The sequence below is a fragment of the Littorina saxatilis genome, linkage group LG17 (assembly GCF_037325665.1).
Source record: "Littorina saxatilis isolate snail1 linkage group LG17, US_GU_Lsax_2.0, whole genome shotgun sequence".
NCBI lineage: Eukaryota > Metazoa > Mollusca > Gastropoda > Littorinimorpha > Littorinidae > Littorina > Littorina saxatilis.
Window position 1 is genome coordinate 67594629 of NC_090261.1, and position 22661 is coordinate 67617289.

The 22661-nt window shown below is 42.7% G+C and overlaps 1 protein-coding gene across 1 annotated transcript; it reads left to right on the plus strand.

Moving 5' to 3' along the window:
* Positions 1-20: 20 nt before the first annotated feature.
* Positions 21-22583, plus strand: LOC138952289 (peroxisomal ATPase PEX6-like). Its single transcript, XM_070323922.1, has 20 exons — positions 21-731; positions 1118-1272; positions 1744-1969; positions 2889-3031; positions 4497-4645; positions 5042-5162; positions 5947-6019; positions 6712-6789; positions 7488-7639; positions 8231-8332; positions 8605-8681; positions 9710-9848; positions 10389-10509; positions 12074-12158; positions 12672-12733; positions 13499-13607; positions 14279-14395; positions 14962-15039; positions 18885-19024; positions 20458-22583. Exons 1-20 carry the CDS (start codon positions 164-166, stop codon positions 20592-20594), a joined length of 2832 nt encoding a protein of 943 aa, XP_070180023.1. The 5' UTR covers positions 21-163; the 3' UTR covers positions 20595-22583.
* Positions 22584-22661: the final 78 nt, after the last annotated feature.

A 22661-nucleotide genomic window follows, 5' to 3' on the forward strand; every position in this document is an offset into this window, starting at 1 on the left:
CCAATTTCTGACCCATTACAACCTAAAGGAATGCACCGAAGTCTTCATACGAGCGCTACAAGTATACCCTATAACCAAAGCTGTCTTCAGCGTGTCAGATCCAGATGCCTATGACTGGCTCCAAAGGGAAAAATTCAGCAGGGGATTGTTGCTGACGATATGCATGCACGACATCTTGGTAGTGCAGAATGATACTCTTCTCTCGCCCTTCCCTGACATGTTTTTGGAAGACAAAGACTTCCACATGTCTTGGTACTACAAAATCAGAGCCATTGCATGCGCTCCATTTTTGCTGGGGCTGATGTCCTCAAACACGGAAATAATCATCTGCTTCGAGGAGGAAACGACTCGTTTGCCGTCGGCAGATCATGGCCACCTGACGGCATCCAACCTCGACAAGTACGTGGCCGGCGAGCTGTATGTGTCAGACTTCTGCCGCTCCCTGTCTGTGGATTCTAGTGGAGACGGAACCTTTCAAAGGGAGATCAGTATGAGTCCTGTTGACACGGTCATCTTCAACGCATGTGTCATACAGCAGGAGAGAAACTGGCGTAGCATTCTCAGCTGCGTGGATGATGTTGACCTCAACACCATTATCGGCATCCCTCGCAGGATGATGCTGCACCATGGACTCTTTGACGGAAGCCTCCTGAAGATTTCACTGGTGGAGCGACTGGACAGCAGTTCCCCTGACCTTGTCGCACTGGCAAGGACAGCTACTAGTAAAACAGGTGATTGATTTTTAAGAATCCCAAAACAGATAGACCGCTACAGTGCTAACGTTCCATAACAAGAATGGTAGGTCATTGAAACTTTTATTATTGAAAGTTAACAGATAGACTGCTACAGTGCTAACGTTCCATAACAAGAATGGTAGGTAATTGGAACTTTTATTATTGAAAGTTAATTATTGATTTTTTTTTAAGGAATAAAACTAACATAGAAACTGATATAAGAAAAGCAATATAACATGTTTGTCACTGCCATCCATGCAACATTAGAGTACTGAGGTTGGAGAGAGAGCACTGACTGAGGTTGAAGGCAAAACCATAGAATGAGCCCTTTTTGTTCAAATTACTATTATTATCATTATAACTTTTCTTTTCTTGTGTGTCAGATGCAGCCGGTCAGCCAGTGAAGGAGAAGTTTGTGCGGGTGAAGTGTCTGTCCAAACAGCTGAGCCTCACCAGCAATGTCTTCATCTCCTCCATCCTTCTCTTCAACCTGCAGGCAGGCCCGCCCATCAACATGGCGCCTGTTCTCAGGGCTGAGGTGGGGTGTCTTGTGCATTTCTGTTTAATGTGTTTAAGTAGCAGTCACTGGATCATCGTTGTTGACAGGCTTCAGTCTTCGGTCATTGACGCAAATTTGTTCCATCTGACGCATTGACCTGACCTCTGTCTAGTTGACTGTCCTATAGTTTTGACATACAGGAAGTTTTCTGACAGGGTGACCCCCAAAAATTGCAATCCTCAAAAATGGTACCAACTTCTACATGTATCTGTTAGCCGAATTACTTCATATTTGGTGTATCATGTTTTCAGCTTATGCATGACCAGTTTACAAAGTGGCAAGTTTATAGGTAAAACAGTCTGACTTTTGACTAATTTCAAAAAAAGGTTCCAAATTCTGTTAAATTAATTCCTTGCTGTGACCTGATTTTGAACCCACTGATTTTAAGGCCAGAGCAGTATGGACTGAATTACGTCCCGGACCCATAATTATATGGATTTTTGATCCCAGAAATCCAAATCGGGAGTGGATGAGATAGACGCCGCAGGAGATCAGCGGTCAGGCAGTCAGTCTCGCTCGCTGTGCACCAGCATTAGCTTTGCCACGGAGATGCACGTCAAGATCGTCAACTCACCCTGCTACAGTCCCAAGTGCAGCTACACAGAGGCCTTGAAGAAACACTTCAGTGTCTCCAGGATTCTCAGTGTGGGCGATCTCTTTGCCATGCGCAGTTCAGGTCAGACCCCTTAAGTACAGTGGAACCCCCCTTGTAAGACCTATATACTGAGAAAATCAGGTCTCAGAAAGGAGGGGGTCTTAAAATGTTTAATATGGGGGTAAATTTACAGAGGTTATGAACGGAAAATTTGAGAAAGTAAAGTCTTCAAAAAAGGGGGGGGGGGGGGGGGTCTTAAAAGGGAGGGAGTCTTAAAAGGGGGTTCCACTGTATCCCATATTGCTTTGCATCTCAAGCTACAGTAGAGCCCACTTTTAAGACCTCTCCCCTTGCATGACCTTGTATGACCTTGCTTGTTCACATTTTCTCTGTATAACCTCTGTAAATTTACCCCCATTTTAAGACTCCCTCCTTAGTGAATTTATTAATTTGTCTTCTTCTTCTTCTGCGTTCGTGGGCTGAAACTCCCACGTACACTCGTGTTTTTTGCACGAGTGGAATTTTACGTGTATGACCGTTTTTTACCCCGCCATTTAGGCAGCCATACGCCGTTTTCGGAGGAAGCATGCTGGGTATTTTCGTGTTTCTATAACCCACCGAACTCTGACATGGATTACAGGATCTTTTTCGTGCGCACTTGGTCTTGTGCTTGCGTGTACACACGGGGGTGTTCGGACACCGAGGAGAGTCTGCACACAAAGTTGACTCTGAGAAATAAATCTCTCACCGAACGTGGGGACGAACTCACGCTGACAGCGGCCAACTGGATACAAATCCAGCGCGCTACTGACTGAGCTACATCCCCGCCCTATTAATTTGTTATTTTATTGGAATGTTTAACTCAAGTTAAGGAACTTAACGTGTGTTTTTTGTAACAAAATAAACGTTCCAATGAAATACCTTGTATTTTAATCTGAATGTTGGAACGTTTACAGTCTATTAGTTTTTGGGTTTTTAATTTATTAATTGTTTTCTTCAGATGACCCCGACTTCTGGCAGGATGCCAAGTCCGACACAGGACACCGGAAACCTGTGATGTTTTTTCAAGTGGTATACATGGCCCCCAGACAGCCTGATGTTTACCCATACTATGTCCACGTCAACTACACAAGAGTTTCTGAGGTAAAATGGATCAAACCACGTTGAAAATCACTTTACAGAAGTTAATATAACCATCAGTGCTGATTCTTTTTCTTCTTCTTTGTTCATGGGCTGAAACTCCCACATACACTTGTGTTTTTTGCTCAAGCGGGATTTTATGTGTATGAACGTTTTTACCCTGCCATTTAGGCAGCCATATGCCGATTTCAGGGGATGCATGTTTGATGTTTCCACGTTTCTCTCCAAACTCTGGCATGGATTAGAGGATATTTTCGTTCGCACTTGGTCTTGTGCTTGCGTGTACACACGAAGGGGGATAAGGCACTGGCAGGTCTTCACATAAGTTGACCTTGGAGATCGGAAAAATCTCTGCCCATAATTAATCCACCCAGCGCGGCCGGGATTCAAACACTCAACTTTCCGCATGGGAGGCCGGAGTCTTATCCACTAGGCCATTGCCCCTGTCTTATCCACTAGGCCATTGCCCCTGTCTTATCCACTAGGCCATTGCCCCTGTCTTATCCACTAGGCCATTGCCCCTGTCTTATCCACTAGGTCATTGCCCCTGTCTTATCCACTAGGTCATTGCCCCTGTCTTATCCACTAGGCCATTGCCCCTGTCTTATCCACTAGGCCATTGCCCCTGTCTTATCCACAAGGTCAGTGCCCCTGTCTTATCCACTAGGCCATTGCCCCTGTCTTATCCACTAGGCCATTGCCCCTGTCTTATCCACTAGGCCATTGCCCCTGTCTTATCCACTAGGCCATTGCCCCTGTCTTATCCACTAGGCCATTGCCCCTGTCTTATCCACTAGGTCATTGCCCCTGTCTTATCCACTAGGTCATTGCCCCTGTCTTATCCACTAGGCCATTGCCCCTGTCTTATCCACTAGGCCATTGCCCCTGTCTTATCCACTAGGCCATTGCCCCTGTCTTATCCACTAGGTCATTGCCCCTGTCTTATCCACTAGGCCATTGCCCCTGTCTTATCCACTAGGCCATTGCCCCTGTCTTATCCACTAGGCCATTGCCCCTGTCTTATCCACTAGGCCATTGCCCCTGTCTTATCCACTAGGCCATTGCCCCTGTCTTATGCTGAGTCTTATGCTGAGTCTTATGCTGAGTCTTATGCTGAGTCTTATGCTGAGTCTTATGCTGATTTTTTTCACAGGCTGTTCCTTATCATTTGCCATCAGTCATTAGATCTTTGAGATACAATTTTTTTTTTTTAGTTTTCTGTTCAAAAAAATTATCTTTCAATGTAATTCATCTTTTTAAACTACTTTTTTCTGACTTGTGTCACTTTGTGTGTACATGTATACATTGTCTATTTTTCTGTTCAAAGAAAATATCTGTCAGTGTAATTCATCCTTTAAACTACTTCTGACTTGTGTTACTTTCAGCGAGGTTCGTCCCACAGTTACAATGATCTTTCAATGTAATTCATCCATTTAAACGACTTTTTTCTGACTTGGGTCACTTTCAGCGAGGTTCGACCCACAGTTATGTGCCCTTGGGAGCAGACAAGTACCTGTCGCCTCACAACGCCACCTATGGACAGGGGGTGACGTGCCCTGGATTGGACCATTTGATCACTAGGCTGGAGACACTGGTGCTGCCACACATCAAATTCAAGTGAGTTGCTTGATATTTCTGGGGTTAATGTTATAGATGTTCCTTTCTGTGCCAACCACCACCCTCTAGATAAATGTTGTTTACGCCCTCACGGGGAAACTATTAGGGGCATGTTCCTGGGGTTACCCCGACTTTAAATGAGATACCTAGTTGTATGCGTTTTTAGGTGAAATCATCCACCTGCATTTATGGCAGAATGACCAAGGTTATTTTTACGTGCCACAATGGCGACGCGGGAGTGGATCATGGATACTGTCTCTGAGTCTGCACTTAAAGTTGACCCGTGTCCGTCCCGGCCTGGATTCGAACCTGTGGCCCGTGGATCACAAGTCCAGTGCTCTAGCAACTGAGCTACCGGGTCCCCTACACTGTTGTATTTTGTCTTGTGTATTGCAGGGTGGATGGTGTTCACAATCTGGAGCTGATGCCGTCCATTCTGCTGACCGGGTCAGAGGGCACTGGAAAGTCGACCGTCGTGGAGACGGTCGCCCGACGGTTGTACCTGCACGTCCAGCAGGTGAGAGAAAACAGCACTTCATTGTTTTATCAATAAAACAAAAAGGTATGTTATTGGAACGTTATATTTATAACCAAACAAGACATAATGTTCACTGATCTCTGACCCAACAGTCTTTTAAGCAGACAGACAGATAACATTTATAATACAGAAAAGAAACTTCTCTGAAAAATTATCCAGAAGCTGGCTCGGAAGACACAAGGGAGGTAATGATTAATGACGTAGAGAGGAAATGCCTTCAGTGTCAAAAGCTTGTTTCAATAACATACCTTTCTTGGTTTTTTTTAATCTGAATTTTGGAACGTTGGCAGTCTGTTTGTTTGTGTATTTTAGTTGTTTTATTAATGATATGGGGCAGTTGGGTCATGTATATTTTCATCACAACTTGGTGTGAAGACAGTCAGATGTCAGAAACGGGTAAACTAACCATTAATAATATTGATAAGTTCATCATTTGTATCATAAGTGTTTTTCTGTCTGTCTACATAAGACCATACTGTAAATGTAACCTTTTGTTTTGTCAATAATTAAATGTCCCAATAACCAACAATTCTTGGTTTTTTTGTTCTGAATGTTAGAAGGTTAGCAGTCTATCTGTTTTTGGATTTTGTGTTAAAGTATCGGTAAAATTTAATTGCTAGATATGAAGAGGGAGGGAGAATTTTTGTTCCATGCTAATGAGCCAGGATTTTGAGCACGTCATTTTATTGTGGCTGCACATATATATCCGTTCTGATCTTGAAGTACATGTACTTAACTAACTGTCTTTGTCTGTTTTCACCAGGTAAATTGCCATGACCTGTGTGGAGATTCAGCTGGCTCTGTGGAGGCCAGGCTAAAAAACACCTTTCTGGCAGGTACTGTTGTGAAATAAATGTTTTTGGAGTGTGCGTGCGCATTAAAACAAATGAGTGGTTGGTAATTTGATTGCTCTGTCACTCTCAATAGTAAGACAACTTTGATGTAAAAATAAATCAAAGCAAATGAATGGTAAACTCAAGGTATGCTTTACGGATGTATTTAGTTCAGTGCCTTAATTATGCTCCAGCATGTGGTTTAGATGCTATGTGACGGGCGCAGTGGCGTGGTGGTAAGACATCGGCCTCCTAATCGGGAGGTCGTGAGTTCAAATCCCAGTCGCTGCCGCCTGGTGGGTTAAGAGTGGAGATTTTTCCGATCTCCCGGGTCAACTTATGTGCAGACCTGCTAGTGACTTAACCCCATCCGTGTGTACACGCAAGCACAAGACCAAGTGCGCACGGAAAAGATCCTGTAATCCATGTTGGAGTTTGGTGGGTTATAGAAACACGAAAATACCCAGCATGCCTACTCAACGAAAGCGGAGTGAAGCTGACTATGCTCTCAGAGTATAGTTTGGGGAAACCAAATGGGCAAACGAGCTCACACGTAACCAGAAAATTCTGGAACGCTGAAGAAGAAGAAGATGCTATGTCAAAATTAAATGATGTTTTTAAAGTAGAGTGAGTTAAAAGATGAATATATATGTGCTTCACCTTTCTTATCTGTTTCTCTTTGTTTTGATGTCCAGCTGCTGTGTATGCCCCCTGCATTTTGCTACTGAAGAACATTGAGGTGATCGGCAAAGAGAAAGACGGAAACAGAGAAGGTAAGCAGACAACACAGGATTGTCGTTGGTGAAAAAGGGTGTGGGGTCGTTTGGGTTATTTTGTGCAAATGAGTTTGTGTAATTCTAAATGTGGAAAGCATTTATCAATCAATCAATCAATGAGTCTTATATCGCGCATATTCCGTGGGTACAGTTCTAGGCGCTCTGCAGTGATGCCGTGTGAGATGAAATTTTATACCGCCAGTAGATTGCAGCCATATCGGCGCATATTTACCTTTCACGGCCTATTATTCCAAGTCACACGGGTATAGGTAGACAATTATTAACTGTGCCTAAGCAATTTTGCCAGGAAAGACCCTTTTGTCAATCGTGGGATCTTTAACGTGCACACCCAATGTAGTGTACATGAGTTATGAGTTATTGTATCCATGATACTTACATAGTCTACAAAATGATATTTAGTTAACACTTTTTTCCAGAAATTATTGGTACAGTTGTAGTATATGACTTTATCTTACATACATGAGAGAGACCACCCATGTCATAACTACAATACCATACATCCACATGTGAGTGTATTATGTAAATGAGATCAAAGCTCACAAATACATATTCTTTTCATCATCAGTTTTTAGAATTTCTCTCAAGTCTGTCTGTTGTTTCTATAGATCTAGCTTCTATTCGTTATTATTGTTATTATTAATGTCTTTGAAATCGGATTTTTATTGTGTCTGCAGATCCGCGTGTCATCAGCAGTTTTTATCGCAACATCACCGAGCTGACCTCTCAGCAGAAACTGTACCCTGTGGTTGTCATAGCAACCACTCACAACCCGCACAATTTGTCTGATGACATGCACCAGTGTTTCCTGCATGAACTCAAGGTGGAGGTGAGATGAAGATTGTCATTCAGGCTGATGTTCAGGATTGTTTGTACTTTCACAGGTTTGGGTGTAGACCCGCATTTGTGTGCGTTACCCATCTTTTAATGGTTTGTGATAGTGCATAGCCATTTTTTTTATTCAGTTAGTAGTTTGTTTTGTTGTTGTTGTTTTTTTGTGTGCAGGGAGAGACCCTGTCTCCATAGGTGTGTGCGTGTGTGTGTGTGTGTGTGTGTGTGTAAATTGATAAACAATAATTTCTTGCACTTATTTACATGTGATTAGTTTGAGATTCCACTGGCAACATCACTTCAACTGAGCTGCAACTGAAGGCAGCGTGCTGAGAAAGTCAGGTCTTAATAAGAAGGGAGTCTTAAAATGGGGGTACATTTTCACAGGTTATGAATGGACAATCTGAGAAAACAAGGTCTTAAAAGGGAGAACGGCTTACTTTTGTTTTGTTTTAAAAGGGGGGTTCCACTGTAATGTTGTTTTAAAAGGGGGTTCCACTGTAATGTTGTTTTAAAAGGGGGGTTCCACTGTAATGTTGTTTTAAAAGGGGGGTTCCACTGTAATGTTGTTGTTGTGTGTGTGATTCAGTCCCCTAGTGAGCTGGAGCGGGGGGACATCCTGCAGGGCTTGCTGGAGAGCGAGAACGTGTCCGCTGACATTTCCATCAGCCACACTGCACAGAGGACTGCTGTGAGTAACATTGGCCAATATTCTCAGATGGAAGCTACGGCCTAGTGGTTAAGATGTCAGTCTTCTGTGTGGAAGGTTCCGGGTTCCAATCCCAGCGCCTATCAATTCTTGATAGATTTCGATAGTAATTTAAAGGACAGGACAAAAAGCATGTGGTAGCATTAGTTAGGCGTCAAGATATTTTTTCTGAGTTAAAACATGAATGGCAAGGCTCTTGTTGAGTCTCCCGCTTGATGCTTTTCTCCATGATTTTCTTCTTTTTTTTCGCACAGGGGTTTGTTCTTGGTGACCTCATAGCACTGGTGCAGAGAGCCAAGAGAGAAGCTTACTCCAAAGCCCTGAAGATCTGGTAAGTTTCTTCAATGAATATGTGTTGATAGGTACCGTCTTTATATCTGGTAAGGTTCTTCAATGAATGTGTGTTGATAGGTAGCGTCTTTATATCTGGTAAGGTTCTTCAATGAATGTGTGTTGATAGGTACCATCTTTATATCTGGTAAGGTTCTTCAATGAATGTGTGTTGATAGGTACCGTCTTTATATCTGGTAAGGTTCTTCAATGAATGTGTGTTGATAGGTACCGTCTTTATATCTGGTAAGGTTCTTCAATGAATGTGTGTTGATAAGTACCGTCTTTAAAAAGTACAATCTGTAGGTGGGATTAACTTCCAGGATAAGATTGTCTACAAAATGGACAAGAGATTTGTGCTAATGTGTACCTCCTGTTTTAAGAACAGTGGACATTGACAGAGTTACTTTACATGCCACGGGAGTAAAAAGGATAAAATAGCAAAACCTGCTGTTTGACAATTAAGCTTCTCTTTTTTTCTTCTCCATTTTGTTTTGATACCTTTTTCATTTCATGCTGCTTTTGCTTTGTTGTTTCCCTCTGTCTTATCTGTATGTTTGTTAGTCCTAAAGAAGCCTCCATAGGCTAAACTTGGATTTAGTTTTGTAAGTGCTGTCCTTGTCCTGGCGAGGACAAAATTCTTGTGTTTTTCAACTTAATAGACACATTCCGGAAATAACTCTACCGGGTTTGTATGGGTTGTGAAAGAGTGAGTGCCCTTGCATTTGCGGAGACAAACATTGCCATGTGCATCCTGTACACCTGGTTGAGTCACTAGCAAGAGGATGTGTCTCAACCACATGTAGAAGAAGCACATGGCAATGTTTGTCTGCGAAAATGCAAGGGTACTCACTCTTTTTGAACTCATTTATAGAGTTATTTCCAAAAATCGTCTATTCCTTTGTTGTGACCAGCAACGTGGGAGGGAAGCCTAGGGTCTGAGTGTGGAGGATGACCTAGACATTACTTAGACATTTCAATCAATAGAATAGCACAACCTGGTGTTGACAATGCCTTTGTTGTGATCAGCGACGTTGGAGGGAAGGGTCTGAATGTGGAGGACGAGGAGGACCTGGCCCTGGCCGGTGTGGTGCTGGAGCAGTGTGACTTTGACCACGCCCTAGACGTCATGCAGTCCACGCACTCTGACGCCATCGGTGCTCCCAAGGTAAGGTCACACACCTGTTGATAGTCAGGTGTAGTGGAGTAGTGTGACTTTGACCATGCCCTGGACGTCATGCAGTCCACACACTAGCTCTGACGCCATTGGTGCTCCCAAGGTAAGGTCATTCTCACACACAGGTGACATGTATTCACCTGTTGATAGAGTCAGGTGTGGTGGAGCAGTGTGACTTTGACCACACACTCTGATGCCATTGGTGCTCCCAAGGTAAGGTCATTCTCACACACAGGTGACATGTATTCACCTGTTGATAGAGTCAGGTGTGGTGGAGCAGTGTGACTTTGACCACACACTCTGATGCCATTGGTGCTCCCAAGGTAAGGTCATTCTCACACACAGGTGACATGTATTCACCTGTTGATAGAGTCAGGTGTGGTGGAGCAGTGTGACTTTGACCACACACTCTGATGCCATTGGTGCTCCCAAGGTAAGGTCATTCTCACACATAGATGACATGTACAACTAATCTTTCTTGTATTTTGATTCTTTATTTTCAAGAACAATATGTGTCACTTAATTTCTTAGATTCCCAGTGTAACGTGGGAGGATGTGGGTGGCCTTGCCAACGTCAAGATGGACATCCTGGATACCATTCAGCTGCCCCTGCAACACCCGGAACTTCTGGCCGCAGGGCTACGTCGGTCAGGTCAGTTTAGCAAGGCATGGATGAGAAGATAGTTCAGTTGGTAACGGCTTATGTGGCTGAATCATATGCATATCCATAAACATTATTTCATGCAAAACAAAAGAATTTAGCGTTATTATTGAACAGAAAGCCATATTTCTGTATTTCAAAATTTTAATTTTGTTGATTAATTTATTTGCAACTGAACAGCAGACAAAGCTCATACAGTGGAGCCTCCCTGTCAAGACCCCCCAATTTAAAGGTCCTTGTCTACATTTTTATACCGACATCGCCATTTGACCATTAAAGGTCCTTGTCTACATTTTTATACCGAAATCGCCATTTGACCATTAAAGGTCCTTGTCTACATTTTCATACCGAAATCGCCATTTGACCATTAAAATGCAGAGTCTATTATCTACAAATATCAACAATACACCCCCTTTCGATCAGGAAAGATGAAGCCAGTGTAGCCGTTTGAAAATTCATTGTAGTATTCCAGCGTAGTACTCATAGTAGGATATCCTTATTTGGAAAATGCCAAGCGCAAAACTCCTCTCAAATCCCGTGCATTTCGTGCGTTTAAAAAAAAGCGTGGACAGCGCTCCAGTGTCAAACTGTTGCTGCACTTGTTTGGGCGTGGCTATAAGCATAGTGACATGAATTTGATTGGTCAGTATTTTTAGGCAAAGCACATGTTCTCAGCAAACAGAAAACAAAATGTTGGAAGCTTGAGTCACGCTACCCAAAAATAAAATCTTTTTTAAGACCTCCCCCCTTTTCAAGACCTTGCTTGTTCATATTTTTTGTTCATAACCTCTGTAAATGTACTCCCATTTTAAGACGCTCCTTTGTAAAGCCTGTCCTTAATTGGACGAAGTCGACTACGCGTAGCTCACTTCGCGAAGCTACCGGAACTAGACTTCGTCGCAGTCCAAGGGAAGGCACTATGGCGGAAAAGAGAGTTATCTTTTCATGTCTTGGCGTCTCAAATGCGCGTAGTCTCGACCAGCGCGTGGTGTGCTTCTTTCTGAGTACTTTACGTCACAAATTGTACTTTACGTACTTGATGATGACGTAAGTTAATTGTATGTGTTCTATTTCGTTGACTGAGCACGGCCGGGACCAGTTGGCGTGAGCGCTGGGATTTCGAGTTTCAATCGACATGTCAATGCATCGCAGTAAGAAATAATACAGGTAGGAGGTTAGTTCTTGTACTTTGGGTCAACCAAAGTCGATAAATGCATTCTTCACTATGGTATTGAGTCTGATTTCGTCGTCCATCTTGAATCGAAAAGCACTCTTCTTACAAAAAAACCAACTTCGTTGCGAGCTGCGGCGAAGCTTCGTATGTCAAAACTTGACAAGCGATGTTGGGGTCAAAGTACCACGCCGTAGCTGCGGGTTTTTGGTATTAGGACTTTGCGAAGCTTCGTGTAGTCGACTACGGGCTCAATTAAGGACGGGCTTTAGACCTGCATTTCTCAGATTTGTGGAGGTCTTAAAAGGGGGGCTCCACCGTATTGTCAAAGTCCATGTAAGAATGTAAGCTGTGCAGTTTGTTATGGTGGTGTATTGGTTTCAGGTGTGCTGCTGTATGGACCACCGGGCACAGGGAAAACACTGCTGGCCAAAGCTGTGGCCACGGAATGCTCTCTCAATTTTCTCAGGTCACTTTCTTTTGCTTGTTGACTCTTGCTTAGTCAAGGATTAATGTGCGTGCTAGCAATTTGTCAAACTCGTACTGTGGAACCCCTCTTTTACCACCTTCAAAAATCTGACAAAAATCACGTCTTGAAAGGGAGGGAATCTTACAATAGAGGGTAACTTTACAGAAGCTATGAACAGAACATCTGAGAAAGGAGAGTCTTAACAAGGAGGAAGTCTTAAATTGGGGGTCTTAAAAGGGGGGTTCCACTGTATTGTCGCTAGCGTGAAGACAATGTTCACTCAGTGTAAGTCAAAAACTCTCTTGCGCTTGTGAAAAAACAAAATTGTCAAAATATGAACAATATTGTTTGACCTGTTGATGATTTCAGATTAAAGTCAGTAAATCCCTCAAAATGGCTCTGTTTATCAAGATTGTGAACAATGGAATCTGGAGATGCTTGCATGCAGTCAGAATTATTGGAGTTTTTCTGTGTGTATTTTCTTACCAAGTATGGGTTTTTCTGTTGACACAGTGTGAAGGGACCAGAGCTGATCAACATGTATGTGGGACAGAGTGAGGCCAACGTCAGAGAAGGTGAGTACGAGAGACAGACAGAGAGAGCAAGAGAGAGAGAGAGAGAGAGAAAGAGAGACAGACAGACAGACAGACATAGAGTGTGTAAGAGAGAGAGAGAGGGAGAGAAAGAGAGAGAGAGAGAGAGAAAGAGAGAGAGAGAGAGAGAGTGAGTGTGTAAGAGAGAGTGAGAGAGAGTGTGAGAGAGAGTGAGAGAGAGAGTGTGAGAGAGTGAGAGAGACTGAGAGACAGAAGGAGAGAGAGACAGATAGAGAGAGAGACAGATGGAGAGAGAAAGATAACGAGGGAGAGAGAGTGACAGACAGACAGACAGCGGGAGAGAGAATGAGAAAGACAGAGAGAAAGAGAGAGAGATGGAGAGTGAGAGACAGACAGAGAGAAAGAGAGAGAGATGGAGAGTGAGAGACAGATAGAGAAAGAGAGACAGATAGAGAAAGAAGGAGAGAGAGAGAGAATGTGAGAGACAGACAGACAGAGAGAGGGAGAGAGAGAGAGAGAATGAGAGAGAGACAGACACAGAAAGATAGAGAAAAAGAGAGAGAGAGAGAGAAGACGTGTGCATGTGTGTGTGAGTGTCAGTATGTCCCTGTCTGTCTGTCTGTCTGTTTGGGTTTGCTGGAATAGGTCTTTATACTTCTGATCGTTATCTCTGTGTGTTGTCTCAGCCTTTCTTCATGTGGATGTTCTTTACATCTGCATATATAAGAAGGTTGAAACTGGTTCAAGTCCAGTGCTAATTTTCAAAGTATTCTATTTTTTTTCCAGTGTTCAAGAGAGCTCGCAGTGCTTCGCCGTGTGTGATTTTCTTTGACGAGCTGGACTCCCTGGCACCCAACAGAGGCCGGAGCGGAGACTCAGGGGGTGTTATGGACAGGTCAGTCTTTTTTTTTTCTTCCTCGGGAGATCAGAGTTTCATTCTCTCCTCAATATACAGTGGAACACCCCTTTTAACGCCTTCAAAAATCTGAGAAAATCAGATCTTAAAAAGGGTGGGAGTCTTAAAATGGGGGTACATTTACAGATGTTATGACAATAAAAAAAAAATAATCAAGGTCTTAGAAATGGGGAAGTCTTACATTTGGGGGTCTTAAAAGGGGGGGGGGGGGGTTCCACTGTATGAACAGAGCAAACATTTTCCTGGCGTTATATGTGTTAAATGAGTACAAGCAAGTTTGTGTTTTTCTCCTATTTCATTAGTATGGATGTGCACAAGCGCTCTTCATGGATTATGTTGCTCTCGATCTAGCTCTCTCTCCCGTTACTTCTTCACTTACTCAGCCCAAAGTTTGCAGTAGGCAGGTTTCACAATCTTCAATCAAAGATTTCCTTTTTTCCCCAAAATCCGTCTCGACACAGACCTTTGAAATTATGTTTTTATTAAAGCCTGACATATCCTTGAATGAAAAAAAAACAAAAAACTTACACTTACATATATTAAGATATTTGATCATATGTTACAGTACTCTATTAATTAAACCAACGAATAAACAAAGAAATTTGATGCCGATCTCTTCATTTCATCATGACTATGTCAATTTGTTTCAGGGTGGTGTCCCAGCTACTGGCTGAGCTGGATGGCCTTCACAAGTCACATGATGTGTTCATCATCGGCGCCACCAATCGGCCCGATCTGCTGGATCCAGCTCTTCTCAGGCCTGGAAGGTAAAGTCTTGAAGTAAAGTTAGCATTCACCAGTGATGTAGGCTATGTTGCGGTTTTATTTCCTTGAGGGCACACCGAGACAGCGGTGGGATAAGACCAAGTAAAGGGGAGTAAGCTATGTTAACATCGACAATAGTAAGTGAGAGTTAAATGCAGAACCAGTATCCTTGCACTGAATACAATGAGAAGCATTGACTTTTATCCTGAGAAAGTTATTGTGCATGTCCGTATGAAGAAGAAAGACTACATTATTTATTTATGTGTCCTGTGATATTTTCTGTGAGGATGGTTCAGCGACCGTGTTTTTGACACAGCTGGCTTTCTGGGATCTGGTTGAGTGAGAAAGTCACAAATCTAAGCTTAGAGCACTGATTTTTTTTTTTAAATAGATGCCTGTCAGAGCTTACAGTCAATTGTGAAAATGTTCATGAATATCATTACAGTGGTGGACATTATTGTATGCACTTTGTAAATGATGATTGTTTGACCTATTCTTTGTAGAGGATGATTGTTTTACCTATTCTTTGTAGAGGATGATTGTTTTACCTGTATCTGATTTTTTTCAGATTTGACAAACTACTCTACCTTGGTGTTTCAACAGATCGAGAGTCACAACTAAACATTCTGACAGCCCTCACTCGAAAGTAAGTTTTATCATTGATCAATTTAAAAAGAAAAAGTGTTGGGGTTATTATTTGTTATATCAGTACCGTATTTGACGGACTACAAGCCGCGACTTTTTAAAAAAAAAAATCGCATTGCGGCTTATAAAAAGATGCGGCTAAAACGTTACCTAAACTTGAATAGCATTCACCTAATGGAAGTCGCCGCGGATTTTCATTTCGCTCGATTAGCGATTACCGGTACTTTATTAGCTCTCTACTCAAGACTCGGCGCTTTTCTCTTTCTTTCGCGAATCTTCGTTTGTCAACAAGTCGTCGTGACAAGATAGCGTACAGAGAAACACCGGATGTATCAGGATCTCGCGCGCACGAGATTTCGTTTTTTTGTGTCTCGCGATAGTTGGAGGAGCGAGAGCCGCCATGTTGTGTTTTCGTCTGCTCGAAATGTGCGCAAAAGTCGTAAATCATCCCAAAAAAGCTTATTCCGGGCGGGACTACATGTGTGTGTTGGTTACAAATTGTGTGTGTGATATTTTTCTTCAAACTTTTTCACTTTTCTTCTTTGTTTCACTTGTTTATTCTCGGAGCCGATTTCGCCAAATACCGTACTTTCGTTTGCCTGGTTGTTTTGATTGATTGACACGATCTGATTATATTTTTTTCGATGGCGGCTAATATAGTGACGCGGCCTATACGTGGCTCGTCCCAATTTTTTTGTTAAAAGTCGGGGGTGCGGCTTATAAAACGGTGCGTCTTGTAATCCGTCAAATACGGTACTTGTTTAGACAAAAAAGAGTTCTTTTCCTCTAATTCTGTTTGCATGTAAATTGAACAAGATTAAGGTAATAAAATGAGGTTTCCTTAGATATTATCCCTTGAAAGTCAAACAATGGAACGTCACAGTGAAAAAGTGAGCTACTATGAAGACAGTGAAGCTATCGCTGAGTTTACTTCTTCTTCTTCTTCTTCTTCTTCTTCTTTGTTCATGAGCTGAAACTCCCATGTTCACTCATGTTTTAGCACGAGTGGATTTTTACATGTATGACCGTTTTTACCCCGCCATTCAGGCAGCATACGCCGATTTCAGGGGAGGCATGCTGGGTATTTTCGTGTTTCTATAACCCACCGAACTCTGACATGGATTACAGGATCTTTTTCGTGCGCAATTGGTCTTGTGCTTGCGTGTATTCACGAAGGGGGTTAAGTCACTAGCAAGTCTGCACATAAGTTGACCTGGGAGATCGGAAAAATCTCCACTCTTAACCCACCAGGCGGCAGCGACCGGGATTCGAACTCACGACCTCCCGATTAGGAGGCCGACATCTTACCACCAAGCCACTGCGCCCGTCTGCTGAGTTTACATTTCGCCTTGCCTTCAAGGAATACAACACTTCCACAGCCCGTAAAACCCTGACAGAGTTATTTTTCAGAAAATGTCAATTCTCACTGCCATTATCCGTTATTTGTAATTTTGACGAAAATATGACATTTTACACAGATCGAGACAGCCATAGTTCTCCCCGGCCGCGCTAGCATGCGAGGTGAACAGTGATTGTCTGTATTTGATTCAAATGTCATATTTTGGTCAGAAATCCAAATAACATTCATGTTTGGATGAATTTTAGTTAGAATTCGATTCTTTGATTTGTTTTTGATAGAACGCACACAAAGATACACTCATTTGTAGTCTCTGCAAGTCAATGCAGGTATTTCTTAAATACAGTACAGCGAATGTCCCTTGAACTTTTTAAGGACCAAATCGTCAGAAAACTTTCCAAAATGGCGCCTTCAATATTATATCTTTAAATTTTAATATGAGTTTTAGTCTGCCTCTGACGTCTAATGGGTCAAGGAAGGGAAATCAAATGTTCCATGGATACATAGAGAACTAGAATGAATACCCGCTTCGCCGGGAAGAAGTAGAGCCGAATGATACCCGGCTTCGCCGTGAAGAAGTAGAGGAATACCCGGCTTCGCCAGGATCAAAGCGTTGTGGACAGTGACCTTCTAAAAATAGTAACGGGAATATCCGGCTTCGCCGGGATGAAAGCGTTGTGGACAGTGACCTTCTAAAAATAGTAACGGGAATATGGATTGACGCCACACGAAGGAAGGGAGATAAACACAAAACACTGGAGAAGATAAGGAAGAGTTACTGGGAATGGATCTGGGAAGATGAACAGAAAAACCAAAATCGGTTCAGCGCTGCGCGCTGAGAGCACGTGTTGAAAATTCTCATCGACCAGGTTGTGTCCTGGGTCTACCTGAATATGCCCACCAAATTTGAAGCAGATCCATCGAGAACTTTGGCCGTGCATCGCGAACACCTTTGAAGGCGAAGTCCTCACAAACGGGATTGAGAATTTTAGACTGGGCTTATTTCTAAGCCCTATATTAACTGTTATGGCTTCTCAAAGGCCAGAACATACAGACAGACAAAAGCCGCCAGACCCCATCACAAACAGAACTCTACAATCCACAGGTGTTGCCTCCACACACACACACACACACACACACACACACACACACACAGAAGCCGTATATATCTATCTATATATATAGACAAGATGATTACCCGCTTCGCCGGGTACCGGCTTCTTCCCAGATCCATTCCCAGTAACTCTTACCAGTCTATATATAGACTAGATGATTACCCGCTTCGCCGGGTACCGGCTTCGCCGGGAAGAAGTAGAGCCGAATACCAGGCTGCGCCTGGGACCCGGGTGTACGCCGGCTTTGCCGGCGCACGAAGGAAAGGAGATAAACGCGCAAAACACTGGAGACCTTCTAAAAATAGTAATGTGCAGTGACCTTCTAAAAATAGTAACGTAGTAACGGGAATATGGATTGACGCCACACGGAGGAAGGGAGATAATCGCGGCTGAAAACACTGGAGAAGATAAGGAAGAGTTACTGGTAGTGGATCCCGACAACAAAAAAACAAAAAAACAAAAAATCGGTTCAGCGCGCACAGCGCTGCGCGCTGAGAGCACGTGTTGAAATATCTCATCGATGAGGTTGTGTCCGGGGTGTAGCTGAATACGGTGTCCAAATTTGAAAAAGATCCACCGAGAACTTTGGCCGTGCATCGCGAACAGACAGACAGACAGACAGACAGACAGACAGACACTAGTCGTATATATATATAGATGACAGTGGATTTTTCGATAAATAGATTCGACCTTTGCACTTTTACAGTGAGGACAACTTACGGGTACATGCAAGGAAAGCCCACAACTTCTAAGGCGAACAACTCTGCAGACTCTGCTGTGAAGGGCGACGGTAGTCTCCCTGTCACACTCGACCCCCTTTGAATGAACTTTGTCCCCAAAGTTCCGAAGCATGGACCCGCCAGGCTTAGGTCCCTCCAAGGTTGGTGGAATGGGAACAGCACGAAAATGATTCAGTGGCCTGAACATTTCATGTCGAGTCCCATCCCTGTCGACGACGCCTAATGTAACCGAGTGCCGAAACACCACAATCACCTTTGAAGGCGAAGTCCACTCAAACGGGATTGAGAATTTTAGAGCTTATTTCTAAGCCCTATGATAACTGTTATGGCTTCTCAAAGGAAGGCCCGAACATACAGACACACCAAAGCCGCCAGACCACATCACAAAAAAAGCAGAACTCTACAATCCACAGGTGTTGCCCACACACACACACACACACCGTGCGCGCGCACACACACACACACACACACACACACACACACACACACACACACACACACACACACACACACACACACACACACACACACACACACAAGTCGTATATATATATAGATACACACGTGTGATTTGAACGATTATTATCTTACGGGTGTCTCTCTCACATATGTAGGTTAAATTGCATTTTTACAGGTTCCGTTTGGACAAGGACTGCAGTCTGAAGGATGTGGTGGAGCAATGTCCCATGAACATGACCGGCGCCGACTTCTATGCTCTGTGTGCTGACGCCATGCTCAGCGCTGTCAGAGCCAAAATTCAGCTGCTCGAAGCAGGTACTCCTCCCCCATTTCCCACCCACCCTCTTTCAGTTTTTTTTTTGTACCCAATACTTTAAGAGCAATAGCTTCACGTACATTATTGAACCCAGGGCCCTAAATGAAGTCTGCTTGCTGTATCAAATGAAGTGCTGTTCACATGGCAGACTTACAACCAAAATTCCAGAGATTTTTGTCAGTACCAAGTTGGTTGAAAATTGCTGCCCATGAGAACAGTGCTAATGCTATGACTAGTTTTAAGCAACAATTCTCAGCTGACTTACACATTCGGGCATTTGTTATTTTTCACCTGGAGCCAACCAATCAGGAAGCGCAATTATAAAAGTCTGCTCCAAGTCGCTTGTACATTGCTGTGGAGTCCAGCAGCACTCAATGAGCGCTTCTGGGGTGATAACGCGAGACAACTCCTGTGATCTTGCCGCGAGGTGGCGCCAGTTACCAGCCGAAAGAAAGAAGGGGCATAACCTCACCAGAACCGACCAGTCTGTTTACCGTATAAAATGCACGACTTACACACGAACTGTTACCAAACCGATATGCTATTTGGGACCAATGCAAGTTGTTTTTTTCTTTCTCGTGTGATCTTGCCGCGAGGTGGCGCCAGTTACCAGCCAAAAGGAAGAGGGGGCATAACCTCACCAGAACCGCCCATTGAGTTTTCAAGTTGTTGCCAAATTGCAATAAATGGGGAGTAATTGTTGGGACCGATCACGAGGCAGACTCTTTGCTGACTTGGTTTGAGCGACTCCTGAGCGACTTCAAACCAAGTGAAGTTGGTGGAAAGTTGGTTGCAAGTCTGCCATGTGAACATCCCTTAAGGAGTGAGGTGTCCGAAATCACACTGATCACGTGCAACGAATATGATCATTGTTTTCAGCAGTTCTTCTTCAGCGTTCCAGAAATTCTGGTGACGTGTGAGCTCGTTTGACCATTTGGGTTCCCCACACTATACTCTGAGAGCATAGTCAGCTTCACTTCGCTTTCGTTGGGTAGGCATGCTGGGTATTTTCGTGTTTCCATAACCCACCGAACTCTGACATGAATTACAGGATCTTTTCCGTGCGCACTTGGTCTTGTGCTTGCGTGTACACATGACGGGGGTTAAGTCACTAGCTGGTCTGCACAAAAGTTGACCTGGGAGATCGAAAAAATCTCCACTCTTAACCCACCAGGCGGCAGCGACCGGGATTCGAACTCACGACCTCCCGATTAGGAGACCGACGTCTTACTACCACGCCACTGCGCCCGTCTGTTTTCAGCAATAAAAAGACTTGGTTATTGGTGAGCCAGTGTCTATTTGAGTGTTGAATATAGTAGATATTTTATATTTGCATTTCAAATCATTTATGATTCATTCACCATTCATCAGGGATTATTTTATATTTGACTTGGAAATTATGTATAATTTCTCATCAACTGTTTCTATGCAGGCAAAGAGACAGACCAGTCAACCATAGTTGTTGGAAAGACGGATTTTGACCAAGCTCTCCGCACCTTGGTCCCTTCTGTGTCAGACGCTGAACTAGGGAGATACAAAGAAATCAGAGACAAGTTTGCCTCCATGTGAACAGATGGGCAGACCAAAGAAAGCAGATGCCAGGGGATAGAACAAAGAAAGTATTTTCATTGAAGTACACAAAACAACAGCAGAATGTTTGTGTTTGTGTGTGTGTGTGGATGGCCCTGGGTGTGGGTGCATGTGTCATGTGTGCCTTAATTGGTACCGTCTGTGGCAGACGCTTAACAAAAGAGATACAAAGAGATCAGATACATGCAAGTTTGCTTCCATGTCAACTCTTCTTCTTCTCCTCCCTGTGAACAGATGGGCAGACCAAAGAAAGCATATGCAAGGGGAGAGAACAAAGACAGTGTTTTCATTGAAGTACACATCAAAACAACAGCAGAATGTTTGTGTTAGTGTGTGTGGATGTGTGTGTGTGTGTGTGTGTGTGTGTGTGGATGTGTGTGTTCAGGTATTATTTTTCAGGGTGTTATGTGCAACTCTTAACAACTAGTAGTATTTTTTTTAATCAAAAATGTTTTTGATAAAATACAAAACATGTGAGTGAAAACATTCTTGTTCTCTTGTTTTAGAAATGCTGTATTTGTTTTGCTTTTTGGGAGAAAAACATGAATTGCAACAACATGGAGGCATTTATTGAAAATTAACACTGAAAAATGTCAATCAAAAATTGAGGGTATATTAGCGAATGCTTAAATGTACTTTTGGTTTTGTTGATCATATTTATTAAGTAGTGAAACGTATAATCCTGAATTGAAATGCATGATTGCAAAGAAGACAATTTATTTTAGGAATGGCCTAGCTGTTTCTAAGCACTGATCCAGTCCACTCACTATATTTATGTGACAATTTTAAGTGAAAAGACGATGTTGGTATCAGATTTACATTCATGACATTTGGTAGTTCATTTGATTGATGAGTGCATGTATAAGTTTGTGCACCTTCAATTACCTGTTTGTAACATATGTTGATTACTTCTTTGTTAAAAACTGCATGTTTATTTCATCCTTGAAAGACAAATGTGTAGAAACTGCCTTAGTTTAGTGTGCTAGCTGTATTAATTTAATACCTCTTGCATTGTATTCTTAAACGAGAAAACTTTTTATATGTAAAATGTTAAATTTTAATGTCTAATGTAAAGCGCCATGAGACTGCCACTTGGCGGTGAACGGCGCTATAAAAGAATGTTTTATTATATTATTATAATTAAATTGTGCAATTGTCAGCAAAGTAATAACACATTGATTTGATTGAAGTGGCAATGAAACTTAAGGATTATGAGCGTTTAGGCTGTGATAATTAATTTTGTCTGTTTTGTTTTGTCTATATATATAAATATAGTCAGGAATGACTGAGAATGAAGCTATATCATGCTTGTGCTTTCACTTCTCAAACTTTTTGTTTGTTTGTTTACACATTTTGTAATTGCGTGTCAGTTTTTGGCTCACGTAAGTGTAGCCTATGCGATGCTAACTTTTGTCTGTCTGTGCGTGCGTGTGTGTGTGTGTGTGTGATAGAAACTTTAACATTTCCGAGTCTATGGATGACGTCATGATGCATTAATTGACGTCAAACACTTTTGACCGAGACGTAATCTTCTTATGCGAGCTTTATCCATAGGTGTTTGACGTCAGTTAATGCATTATGACGTCATGCCTCCCTGTAATCTTTCTCTCTCGCGCGGTGTGTGTGTGTGTGTGTGTGTGTGTTCATTTTGTGCACATGTGTTATTGTTACTGTTTGTGTTTGTGTACTCGCGTGTGTGTGTGTGTGTGTGTAAGAGACAGAGAGTGTGTGTGTGTGTATGTGTTTGTGGGTGTGTGTGTGTGCATGAGTTTGTGTGTATGTTTGTGTGTGTGTATGTGTTTGTTTGTAAAGGTGTGTGTGTCCGTCTGTCTATGTGCGTATGAGTGTGTGTTTTGTATACTATGTATGACGGAGTGATTGAGTTTGTGTTACTGTTTGTCGATTTCTGACGGGAGCCTTGAAGGCTTCGTCTCTTGTTATGCCAATATCTTTTTGTTTTCTTTTTTTGTTGTTGCACTGAATAAACAAATCTTACCAGAATTATCTTGCACCTATATTTACAGTATATGTGGGTATGTACACAAG